Source organism: Dendrobates tinctorius, unplaced genomic scaffold (assembly GCF_039654945.1).
Source record: "Dendrobates tinctorius isolate UK_male_01 unplaced genomic scaffold, ASM3965494v1 ptg000121l, whole genome shotgun sequence".
In the NCBI taxonomy this organism is placed as follows: Eukaryota; Metazoa; Chordata; class Amphibia; order Anura; family Dendrobatidae; genus Dendrobates; species Dendrobates tinctorius.
In genome coordinates this window covers 607,638-621,144 of record NW_027361789.1, presented here as the reverse complement: position 1 = coordinate 621,144, position 13,507 = coordinate 607,638, and the positions used below count along the sequence as shown (strand labels likewise).

General features: G+C 44.1%; 1 protein-coding gene across 6 annotated transcripts in view; it reads left to right on the top strand.

Annotated features, from left to right (window-relative positions):
- The window catches only part of LOC141046821 (regucalcin), a 188,787-nt gene extending 179,021 nt beyond the window's left edge, over positions 1-9,766 (top strand). For all 6 annotated transcript variants that reach the window (XM_073541447.1, XM_073541445.1, XM_073541448.1 and 3 more), the window contains one exon: positions 9,603-9,766. In XM_073541447.1, the coding sequence (XP_073397548.1) occupies positions 9,603-9,653 (51 nt within the window). In that variant the 3' untranslated portion in view covers positions 9,654-9,766. The remainder of the gene's footprint in view (positions 1-9,602) is intronic.
- The last annotated feature ends 3,741 nt before the right edge of the window (positions 9,767-13,507 follow it).

Here is a 13,507-nt window from a genome sequence, read left to right as displayed (position 1 = left end):
GTCAGCCCGTACAGGACCTGACTCCATCTCCCGAATCGGTACCTGCAGCCGCATGCTTCTGGGTGAGTGATCTACGTGAATATTCACCATTGTAATAAAATCCCTTTCTCTTAATAGGGTAAGAAGAAGGGGAAAAAGAAGAACAGGGAATGCCTCACTTGTACTAGACCCCTACCCATATCGTGGGAGAAAAAACTTTGCGAGTCTTGTACAAAAGAAGTTCTCTGTCAGGAAACTCCGGATTTCGCCTCTGACTTAAGAGCCGCAATCAAATCGGAGGTTCGGAGTGCCCTTACATCCCTTAAACACAGGGACAAATCGAAAAAGACACAGTAGTGACCTCCCAGTCGGACTCTTTGACGTCGAGAGAAATCGCGTCTAAAACTTCAGAATCCGGTTCCTCATCCTCAGACAAGGAAACAGAGGGGCGTCTCTGCTTTCCCCTAGAAGAGGTAGACAGTCTAGTAAAAGCAGTAAGGTCTACAATGGGGATGTTGGACCCTAGGCCTGATAAAACTGTCCAGGACATAGTGTTCGGGGGACTAGGCCAGAAAAAGCGGAGAGTATTCCCGCTAAATGAAAATGTTCAGGGGCTAATCAAAAAAGAATGGGACAAACCGGACAGGAAAAACACCACGGTCCCTTCCCTTAAAAGGAAATATCCCTTTGATGGAGAGGCGTCCACGTCTTGGGATAAGGCCCCGAAGCTCGACGTAGCCGTCGCAAAGGCCTCAAAAAAATTCGCTCTCCCCTTCGAGGACATGGGCACCCTCAGGGATCCCCTAGATAAAAAGGCAGATACTTTCCTTAAAGGGGCATGGGAGTCAGCAGGAGGTAATCTCAGACCAGCCATAGCGGCGACATGTACCTCAAGAGCCCTAATGGTATGGGTGGACCAACTTGATAAGCAACTAAGGGAAGGGACGCCAAGGGATAAGATCCTAGACTCTATCCCACTAATAAGAGGAGCAGCTGCCTTCTTAGCGGACTCATCGGCCGATTCAGTCCGACTAGCGTCCAAAGCAGCAGCACTCTCAAATGCAGCCCGAAGAACACTATGACTCAAAAGTTGGCCAGGGGACCTACAGACAAAAATGAAATTGTGTTCAATCCCCTGTGAAGTGAAATTTCTTTTTGGGGAGACATCAGATGACATCCTACAGAAAGCAGGGGACAAAAAGAAAGGGTTCCCGAATTTGGGGCCTGCAGCATTTAAGAGGCCCTTTCGGAATAGAAAGTTTTTTCAGAGGAGACCACCGAGAGAACAAAAATGGGAAGACAGAAGGAAAGATAGAGGGTTCCTCTTTGGTAACTCATCCCGAGACAAAAAGCCCTCTAAGTGACAGTTCGCCCAGGGTGGGGGGAAGGCTAACCTGTTTCCTTCCAGCCTGGAAGAAAATTTCAAACAACCCATGGATAATAAACCTAATCCAGGACGGCCTAAAAATAAACCTTCTCTCTCTCCCACCTCAAAGGTACTTCATAACTCCGCTAAGATCCAGTACGCAGGAGCAGGAAGCCCTTGAAAACGAGGTCCTAAACCTGGAAAAAAAAGGAGTCCTCCAGGAGGTTCCCCTGCAGGAAATGGGCAGAGGGTTCTACTCGCCTCTTTTCCTGGTGACCAAACCAGACAGCACCTTTCGGACGATCATAAATTTGAAAAAATTAAACAGATACGTCAGGAATTAAAGCTTCAAAATGGAGTCGATCAGGTACACCACCAAAATCCTGTTCCCGAACTGCTTCATGACGGTACTAGACCTCAGCGATGCCTATTATAATGTCCCCATCCACAAAAACTCCAGAAAATATCTCAGGTTAGCCATCTCATTAAAGGGCGAGGTAAAAGAATTCCAGTACAGAGCCTTGCCGTTCGGAATATCGGTAGCCCCACGGGTGTTTACCAAAATAGTAGCGGAAATGATGGCCCATATAAGGGAGCAAGACATAATAATAGTTCCGTATCTGGACGATTTTTTAATAGCAAGCAGCTTGGCCCGAAAATGCAGGGAACAGAGGGACAGGGTGATGGACATTCTACAAGGCCTAGGCCGGCTCCTAAATCTGAAAAAATCAAGATTGGAGCCCAGCAGAGTACAGGAATTCTTGGGTCTAACACTGGACTCAAACATTCAAGAGTGTCACCTCCCAGACCGAAAGAGAAAATCGCTCAAATGATAACAAGAGCAACCCAAAATCCCTCCATGACATTAAGGAAAGCTATGTCACTACTGGGTTCCCTATCCGCCTGCCTGCCTGCCAGCAGTCCAATGGGCTCAGTTACACACAAGAGAACTCCAGTGGGACGTATTAACCAACCAATCAGCTGTAGGGGGACACCTAGAGGGTCTTATTACCCTACATTCAAAAACTATTCATTCCCTAGCCTGGTGGCAGGACAATCTTTCCAAAGGGATCCCCTGGGTAACAAAAATAACACACATAGTTACCACGGATGCCAGTCCCACGGGATAGGGAGCACAAATGAACAACGAGGTGCCTCAGGGGGCGTGGGGAGACCAAGAACTAGAAGCCTCCTCAAACCAGAAAGAACTGTTAGCAGTGGGCTACGCGCTAACACGCTTCCTACCCCTGCTCCAGAATCACCATGTCCGCATATTTTCAGACAATCAAGTCACGGTGGTCTATATAAATCATCAGGGGGGAACCAGGTCCCGGGACCTAATGGGCACATCCTCCAGAGTCGTCAAACTACCCTGTAGACACCGTCTTATATTAATTTTTACTCCAAAAGTTGCACCATGTCTTATTTTCAGGGGGGTGTCTTATTTTCTCAAGACAAAGAATTGACAATTTTTTTTGAACAAAAAACTTAACATTTATTAACATACCAACGTATGCTGAACAGTAGTCATCTCAAAACAGTAGAATCAAATAAACTGTGAATTGTATCAAGAATTTCTTGTTACTACCGTATAATTATGGTATTTCCATGTACAGTACAACAGGTAAAACAACGAACAATGGTTCATTTACTGATCTCAATATTTAATAACACAAAACAAGATTTATTCAATGACAACCATGTCATCATCTTCTGGAACATCATCATAACAATCCAAACTCTGAAGTTCCTGTGGAATTTCTTGTGACTCCATTTCTTTCAGAATCATTGGCCCATATCTCTCATGTCTAGCAATAGCACTGTCCTTAAATGAGCACTTCTTGTCAAGGTAGCCTGCTCGTAGTGCATTTGCAATGCAAGTGTCAGTGATTTTCTCCCATGAATTCTTCACCCAAGTCACAATCTCTGGCAGCTTAGGTTTCACAAAGTTTCCACGTTGAGTTCTCTCCATTCTATTTTCAATGTAGTCATTGATTTCCACACGCAAATTGTCCTTGAATGGCTTGTTAATGGCGATCTCAAGAGACTGGAGATAAGCCGTCATTTCTGCAGGAATCATTATTTGATCTATTTTTCTCTCATGAAGGAAGTTCTTCATGTCTTTGGCGCGGTGTGTGCTGGCTGCATCCCAGATCAGCATTCCTCTTTGGCTCCCTCCCATAACAAGCGGCAGCATTAAATCGACCCACTTCCTTTATACAGTGGCATGTAAAAGTTTGGGCACCCTTGGTCAAAATTACTGTTATTGTGACCAGTTAAGCAAGTTGAAGATGGAATGATCTCTAAAAGGGCTAAAGTTAAAGATGACACATTTTCTCTGTATTTTAGGCCCAAAAAAAAATATATTGTCATTTTAAAAATTACAATAAGGAAAATAGGCCAATGCAAAAGTTTGGGCACCCTGCATAGTTAGTACCTAGTAGCACTCCCTTTTAAAAATATCACAGCTTGTAAACGCTTTTAGTAGCCAGCCAAGAGTCTTTCAATTCTTGTTTGATGGATTTTCATCCATTCTTCCTTGGAAAAGTCTTCCATGTCTGTGAGATTCCTGGGTCGTCTTGCATGCACTGCTATTTTGAGGGCTAGCCACAGATTTTCAATGATGATCGAATCGGGGGACTGTGAGGGCCATTGAAAAACCTTTAGCTATCGCCTTTTGAGGTAGTCTATTGTGGATTTTGATGTGTGTGATCATTATCCATTTGTAGAAGCCATCCTGTTTTCAAATTCAGCTTTTTTACACATGGTGTTATGTTTGCATCAAGAATTTGTTGAAATTTCATTGAATCCATTCTTCACTCTACCTGTGAAATGTTCCCTGTGCCATTGTCTGCAACACAACTCCAAAGCATGATTGATCCATCCCCATGCTTAATGGTTGGAGAGATGTTCTTTTCCTGAAATTCTATGCAATTTTTTCTCTGCACATACCTTTGATCATTGCGACCAAAGAGTTTTATTTTAACTTCAACGATTCACAGGACTTGTTTCTAAAATGCATTGGGCTTGTTTCGATGTTCTTTTGCATACCTCTGATGCTGAATTTTATGGTGAGGGTGCAGGAGAGGTTTTCTTCTGATGACTCTTCCATGAAGGCCATATTTGATAAGGTGTCTCTGAACAGTAGAACAATTACCACAACTCCAGAATCTGCTAAATCTTTCTGAAGGTCTTTTGCAGTCAAGTGGGGGTTCTGATATGCCTTTCTAGCAATCCTACAAGCAGCTCTCTCTGAAATTTTGCTTGGCCTTCCAGACCTTATCTTGACCTCTACTGTTCCTGTAAACTGCTATTTCTGAATTACATATTGAACTGAGGAAAGGACAACTTGAAAACGCTTTGAAATCTTCTTATAGCCTTCTCCTGCTTTGTGGGCCTCCACCATTTTCATTTTCAGAGTGCTAGGCAGCTGCTTAAAAGAACCCATGGTGGCTGTTTTTCGCACAAGGTTAGAGGAGGCTATGTGTTTCTAAACCTGTGGAATCTGCATCAGCTGGCCTTTCCTAACATTGAGGGTGAACAAGTCATAACCCTTACAGGCTAATTAAGGTCTGAAACCTTGGTCAAAGTTATCTGAGCACACAAATCTCCAAAGGTGCCCAAACTTTAGCATCGGACCATTTTTCATTTTGTAATTTTTAAAATGTGAAAAAATTACAATGTGTATTACTTTTTAGCCTAAAATACAAAACAAATGTCTCATCTTTAACTTTAGGCCTTTTAGAGATCATTTTATCTTCAACTTGCTTAACTGTTCACACTAACAGTAATTTTGACCAGGGGTGCTTAAACTATTGCATGCCACTGTAACTGCTTGTGTGGCCCAGGCTTTTTCAGTTTCAAGAATATAAATGCCTGAAACACGTTCAATCTTGTCTTTCTTGCCCTTTGAAATGATTAAAGGTGGGATTTTAGTGCCATCCAGACGCATCACCAAAATACAGGTAACACGTGCACTTTCATAAGCAGTGGAGGGAACATACACTGAGGAGGCACCTCATTGTTCAATTGTTGTTTGAGATGCTTGGCCCATAAACACTGCAGTTTCATCTATGGCAATCATGTTGGAAAGATTGTATTTAGAGAAGTCAGCGTCATCAACAAAGGTCTTGAATGCAAATGCGCGTTTAATAATTTCAGCATCTTCCAGCCTAAAGAGTGTTGTGGATCTTCTCAAAGACAGTTCACTTCGTTGAAGGAAGTTATCCAGCCAGTGTTGTGATGCCTTGAATTCTTCAGGGGCAATTTCAAACTGTGGTGCCATAGCTAGGGCAAATTCTTGAATCTGAGCCCTAGTCACAACCAATGTCTTTGCTCTCCTGTCACCAACCCACTCACAGATCAGGTCTTCCAGCTCGGAATATAATGGTTGCCGACCAGATCCAACCTTGCGCTTTTTAGCATTTCCGCTGTCCACTTGTTGACTGATGTTACCGTAATCTGCTCGCCATTTTTGGACCAATCGGACACTCAACATTTTCTCTTTGCAGAATTCAGTAAGATTTTTGCCCCAAGATTCTTCCCCGATTCCTTTTTTGTACTCAACGGAATAGCTCTTTCTTTTAGCGCTCATGTCTAGGGGTAAAAATATCACCATTGTTTACGGTATTTCTTTTACAGTACGGTACTTTACGGTAGACCGTTCAGCAGACAACAAATCAAAGTAACACACTATGGTACAGTACTGTAATTGCCTGACTCCCACACAGGGCCACAAAACATAAGGGCTCTAAAATGGCTCCCACACACTTTCTGGACACTGTACCGCTACCGTAACAATCACCCATAGCAGTTCCTTTACCGTAGCAGCCCCATCATCATTTTGCAGCCCCAAATATTCCCATCATCCCATTGCAGCCCTCATCATCCCTTTACAGTCCCCAATACAGCACCCCATCATTCCACTACAGCCCAATCATTCTACAGTACAGTATTGCAGCCTCCTATCATCCCACTGCAGCCTCCCATTATCCCAGTATCCCACTGCAGCCTCCCATGTGTGTACCGTACACACACACCCTTACACACACACACCCATACACAGACACAGACACACACAAACACCCATACACACACACACACACACACACTTTCTTACTGGTTTCCTCTGCGGTGCTGCTTTCAGTGCTTTGGTGGTGCAGGAGCCCTGGGCCAATCAGTTCGCCGGAGCCCTGGGTCAATCAGAGAGCAGGAGCCCTGGGCCAATCACAGCCCAGGAACAATCAGAGGCTATGGATGACGTCAGCTGGCCGATGGTTCCTGCGCTGTGATTGGCGCAGGGCTCATGGGTGGAGATCGGCACACAGCTCCGAGGCTGTGATTAACTCCTGCAAACAGCACGGCTGCAGTGGCGGGCACCGGACAGTGGGGACAGCGGGAGCGAGACACAACTGCATGCCCCATGCACAGAACAAGGTATGCCTTATTTTCGGGGGGGTGCCTTATATTTGCAGGCACAGTGCTCCCCCTAGCATGCCTTACTTTCGGGGAGCGCCCTATTTACGGGGAAACACGGTAGCAGAGTCAAACCTGCTATCCCTGTCAGCACTACACATCCGAGGCACGGAGAATCAAAGAGCAGACTTCCTGAGCCGCACCCAATTACGGCAGGGGGAATGGGTATTAAAACGGTCCGTTTTTCGGCAGATTGTAAAAAGGTGGGGGGCCCCGGACATAGATCTGTTTGCCGACTTCGGAAACAAAAAGGTGGAAACATTCTGCTCCCTAGACCCCAGGGGGAATCCTCTAGCTCTGGACGCATTTATGCTCCCATGGATGCAGAGTCTGACATACGCTTTTCCCCCGATCATGCTTATCCCGGCAATGCTAAGGAAAGTCAGGGAGGATGGGGCAAGAATGATACTAATAGCCCCTTTCTGGCCCAAAAGAACCTGGTTCTCCTGGCTAAGAATGCTCTCGGTAACCGACCCATGGATCCTACCGGATCTCCCGTACCTGCTATCGGAGGGCCCAGTGTTACACCCTCAGGCAGCGAACCTCCATTTAACAGCATGGAATTTGAGAGGGCGCTGATGAGGGACAGGGGATTTTCAGAGAACCTGATAACTACATTACAAAAAAGTAGAAAACCGGTTACGATGAGAGCATACGGAAGAACATGGAAAAAATACTTATCTACTTCTGAGGTAAAGGTTCAGGATGAGGTTCAGATAGATAAGGTCCTAGAATTTCTACAAAGGGGCCTAGAACAGGGTCTGGCGGTCAACACATTAAAGGTCCAAGTAGCTGCTTTAGGCGCTCTTTATAACCACGATGTGGCGGGTAACCCCTGGGTGGCACGGTTTATTAAGGCCGCAACCAGATCCAGGCCAATAGCTAGTCAAAGGATTCCGACATGGGACCTGAATCTTGTATTGTCCACACTGACAGGCCATCCGTTCGAACCCATTCACTCAGCATCCCTTAGAACCCTGTCATTTAAAATGGTACTTCTGGTAGCACTAGCATCAGCTTGCAGGGTGAGCGATATTCAGGCTTTGTCAGCAGGGCCACCTTTCACAAAAATTCTAGAAGATAGGCCGGGTCAGGTTTTAAAATGACTATCTACCAAAAGTGTCATCCCATTTTCATAGGTCCCAAGAGGTAGTCCTTCCTTCCTTCTGCCCAAATCCTAAAAGTAAGGGGGAAGAAAAATTTCACACCTTAGACGTGAGGAGGTGCTTAGTACAATATCTCGAGGCCACCAAAATATATAGGAAGGAAGGCTCTCTTTGTATGTTTCCAGGGACCTCGGAAGGGACTCAAAGCATCCAAGAGTACCCTGGCAAGGTGGATTAGGGATGCGATTGCCCTGGCATATTCATCCAGTGGAAATACCATCCCGGAAGGGTTAAAAGCCTATTCCACAAGAGCGATGGCGACCTCATGGGCTGAAAGATCTGAGGTATCAATAGAACAAATCTGTAAGGCGGCCACCTGGTCATCACCTTCGACCTTTTTTAGGCACTATAGATTAGATCTAGCCTCTACGTCTGATCTGACCTTTGGGAGAAGGGTCCTTCAGGCGGTGGTCCCTCCCTAAGCTACCAATCTCTGTAATTCTCTCCGTGGTGCTGTCATGGGTGAGAGAGAATAGCTTAGTTACTCACCGATAACGGTGTTTCTCGGAACCCATGACAGCACCCGCTTATTCCCCTCCCCTTCACGAGTGTGGTGAGCACGTTTTACTGTTTGTAGAGTGTTTCCGTTTAGGCATGGCATTCCTGATAAATAAGCAATACTAAAATGCTGTGTATATATTTCTGTTGTCGTACTAACCTGGAGACCCTCTGATGCTCTGTAACCAACTGAAGGCGGAGGAGAGGTGCCGCCCTTTTTATCTGTAGGTTCCTGTCCCTGAAGGGCGGATCCCCTCTCTCCATGGTGCTGTCATGGGTTCCGAGAAACACCGATATCGGTGAGTAACTAAGCTAATCTCTGGTACTTTGGATGTATGGATGTCTTGCCAGAATCTCTGGCTGTCTCTCTGTAGAGTCATGTAACCTCTTTTTATAATCAACAAGTGTCCTTCATTTAGTATTTACATAAAAGTGTAAGAATGGAGATGTGATCAAGCAGCATTACTTGATTATTTAATCTATTTTCATAGTTTGTGGATTTCAAAAACAGGAGGAAAAACTATCTGGCTTACACAATGCATAAGGATAAGAGCACAATATGTTTTATCAAATGTCAGCTTACAAGTCAATATTACAGGCTTACACAATCAAGTCTGTTTTCTTGACCAACCAGAAATCAACACTTAAATTCAATAGTCAACATATAGATAACAGTTTATTCATCCTGGACTGCTAAAAAATAGTCATCTGGTTAATTAAGATACAATGCTGTATCTTCACAATAGGTCATCAATATCCGATCAGTCAGGGTTCGACATCCATTACCCCCAACTGATCAACTGTTTGCAGCCTCCATGCTGGTTATATGGTTGTATGTACAGAATGTACACATACATAACAGCACAGCTCTGTACACTGTGTATTGGCTGTTCCTGAGTCTTTCTATTTAAGTAAATGGGAGCTCAGCTGCAGTACCTAAGAATAGCCACTATGTAGAGTACAGATCTGAGTTGTTATAGCTCTGCTCACTGTCTACATTCAGCTATTGAATAGGCAATGAGAGAACTGAGTGTCGGATCGCCACAATTTAATATTGATAAACTATCCCAAGTCTCATGGACAACCCCTTTAAATGTATTTTTTTAATTGTTTTACAGATAACTGGACTTGGTGTAAAAGGGATACCACCAAATTCATTTGCTGGGTAATAAAAGAATCACTACTCGCCATGTAAAACTAACCAAGAACATCTTCTACAGTTTGCACTCAGAAAGTCACTGCATTCCGTGAATAATAAACTTTTATAGACCAAGATCAATAACTTGTGTGTGCAGTTTATTTTCTAATGAAGGTGATCACATATAATATGGTTACCTGAGTTTTCTGTGACTGTGAAATCACATAGTTAATTCTTTCTACAATACTAATTATTATGAATATTTTTAACAAAAGAAATTCACAAAATTAATGTTTGGATGCATCATTCTGTGTTAATTGGACTGGACACTGAATATTGAAGTGTTATCTAATTTTTGTTCCGTAAATGAAAGCAAGTTAACAGTGATTATTGATGACTGTATTGTGATAAGATTCTCTTGACTATTTTTTTAATTTAATTGCACAATTTAACCTAACCTATATTTACTGTATATTATAAGGGCTCTTTCCCTCTTGCGATGAAATTGGACAAATGCAATCCGATTAAAAATTGGATTGCATTCAGACCAATGTTATTCTATCATTGTGTGTTCATCTGCGATTTTTTTTCCAGCTTGATTCGGGTCACGATCGGACTGGAAAAAATTGCAGCACGCTGCGATTGTAATCGGAAATCAGATCGCATTCGGCAATAGAAGTCAATGGGTGCGAGAAAAAAAATGCGCATCGCAGACCATGCGATTGCTGTTCGATTTTTTACACACCGATGTCCTTTGAAAAGCTGTGAATTCATCTGCCGTGAACAGTAAAATCACAGCAGGACCTGAAAGGATACAATAGATGGATTAGATAGATATAAAGGTGTTGGTCACATATATAATTAGTACAGTGTGTGTTCAGCTTACTGTAAATGTATTTTATTGCTAAAATTATTTTCTGAAAAAAATGGCATGGGCTCCAGAATAATTTTCATAATCAGCAGATTGAAAGTGGACAGCTGTGGGCAGATGTTTATAGCCTGAGAAGGGAGTAATAACCATGGAGCTTCCAAGGCTATTAATATCCGCTCACAGCTGTATATTTAGCCTTGCCATAGATCCCTTCCGTGCACATCCATCTGTCATTCTGCGAACCTCAAGATGGGGCCCATGAGTGCAGTTAGCCCATGGAGCAGCAGGGAAAGATGGACTCAAACTCTCAGAGGCGGGAGGTGATGCAATCCGGGTGCACTGCTTGTGGTGGAGAAGATTTCCTAGTGCTAGAGGAGTTAGCAAGAGGGATGATCTACCCATACCGAGAATTAAAGCTGACGTTATGTCCAGTACCTGCGGGAAAGACTGTAACCTTTTGGGCCCTATCCTATATGCCTGATTGTAATGACCGTAAGTTGGCAAGTAAACATTTGACTGTTTTTACGAATTCAGTGTCCTCTGGATTGCTTGCTGAGGTTCTGGAATAAGGAAGCCTGGAGCCAGTAAAGGCCTATGGGTCACAAGTCAGTGTGATGCACCTCACACAGCAGCTCACCGGGACACATTTTGTCTGTAGGGTGCCAGAGTGAGCTGGAGCAGCAGCTCACCCACGACTACTTTGCACAGGCACCTTTACATTGTCATATTCCAGAACTGCAACTTCCCTGTAGTGTCCAGAAGTACAAGGTGTTCAGTGCTCACAGACATGGCCAAGGTGTGGAAGGCTGAAACCTGACCAACACTGAACAAGACACAGAAGTTTAAATGAAAAGACTGGGTCAAGAAATATCTGAAGACAGATTTTTTTAAAGGTTTTATGTACTGATGAGATGAGAAAGAATCTTGACAGACAAGAAGGATGTATCCACAGGGTTGGATGTAGGGTACTGGTCTGACCTGATATTATTAAAGATGAGCTAGTTGGATCTTTTTTGAGTTGAAGATGAACTCAAAATCAACTCTCAAACCTACTGCAAGTTTTTAGAAAACACTTTCTTCAAGCAGTGGTACAGGAAAAAGTGTGCATCTTTAAAGAAAACCATGATTTTTATGAAGGGCATTGCTCCATCAAATGCATCAAAGTCTTCCACTGCTTGGCAAGCCAGTAAAGGCCTTAAAGACGAAAGAATAATGACATGGTCTCCTTCCTCACCTGAACAAAAAGTTAACTGTCAACAGATTAAGACACTGACAGAATCCAAGAATGGAAGGCTTATGACTGTGAATTAAGAGAAGGATGGCTACAGAGGCGTAGCTAGGGTTTTGGTTCAGGGGGGCCAAACTTCTCAGTGGGCCCCTAACCAGGTAACGTTGATTACAGCTGGGTGGTACTATGTGCCGTCTAAATTCTAAAGCAATCCTCTAGAATATAGTAATGCTGGGTGCAAGTGCCCTAGAAAACAGTGCCCACATTTTGTCCCCTATAAAGTAATAATGCCCTGTGTGCCCCTTTGACTTTACATGAAATAATGTCTCGAGTCTCCCTCTGTTCAGCTCCCTTATCACAGTATGATGCACATGAGTCGCCCCGTCCCAGGGCTGTGGGGTACTTGCTCGGTACCGGGCCGGTGTCAGTGGGGATGTGTCACAGCGACGGTAACCCGGTCCGTGGCCCTGGGCGCCCAAATGGTGGTTAGTGATATACAGTGGGGCAAAAAAGTATTTAGTCAGTCAGCAATAGTGCAAGTTCCACCACTTAAAAAGATGAGAGGCGTCTGTAATTTACATCATAGGTAGACCTCAACTATGGGAGACAAACTGAGAAAAAAAAATCCAGAAAATCACATTGTCTGGTTTTTTTTTCATTTTATTTGCATATTATGGTGGAAAATAAGTATTTGGTCAGAAACAAAATTTCATCTCAATACTTTGTGATATATCCTTTGTTGGCAATGACAGAGGTCAAACGTTTTCTGTAAGTCTTCACAAGGTTGCCACACACTGTTGTTGGTATGTTGGCCCATTCCTCCATGCAGATCTCCTCTAGAGCAGTGATGTTTTTGGCTTTTCGCTTGGCAACACGGACTTTCAACTCCCTCCAAAGGTTTTCTATAGGGTTGAGATCTGGAGACTGGCTAGGCCACTCCAGGACCTTGAAATGCTTCTTACGAAGCCACTCCTTCGTTGCCCTGGCGGTGTGCTTTGGATCATTGTCATGTTGAAAGACCCAGCCACGTTTCATCATCAATGCCCTTGCTGATGGAAGGAGGTTTGCACTCAAAATCTCACGATACATGGCCTCATTCATTCTTTCATGTACCCGGATCAGTCGTCCTGGCCCCTTTGCAGAGAAACAGCCCCAAAGCATGATGTTTCCACCACCATGCTTTACAGTAGGTATGGTGTTTGATGGATGCAACTCAGTATTCTTTTTCCTCCAAACACGACAAGTTGTGTTTCTACCAAACAGTTCCAGTTTGGTTTCATCAGACCATAGGACATTCTCCCAAAACTCCTCTGGATCATCCAAATGCTCTCTAGCAAACTTCTGACGGGCCCGGACATGTACAGGCTTAAGCAGTGGGACACGTCTGGCACTGCAGGATCTGAGTCCAGTGTGGCGTAGTGTGTTACTTATGGTAGGCCTTGTTACATTGGTCCCAGCTCTCTGCAGTTCATTCACTAGGTCCCCCCGCATGGTTCTGGGATTTTTGCTCACCGTTCTTGTGATCATTCTGACCCCACGGGGTGGGATTTTGCGTGGAGCACCAGATCGAGGGAGATTATCAGTGGTCTTGTATGTCTTCCATTTTCTAATTATTGCTCCCACAGTTGATTTCTTCACTCCAAGCTGGTTGGCTATTGCAGATTCAGTCTTCCCAGCCTGGTGCAGGGCTACAATTTTGTTTCTGGTGTCCTTTGACAGCTCTTTGGTCTTCACCATAGTGGAGTTTGGAGTCAGACTCTTTGAGGGTGTGCACAGGTGTCTTTTT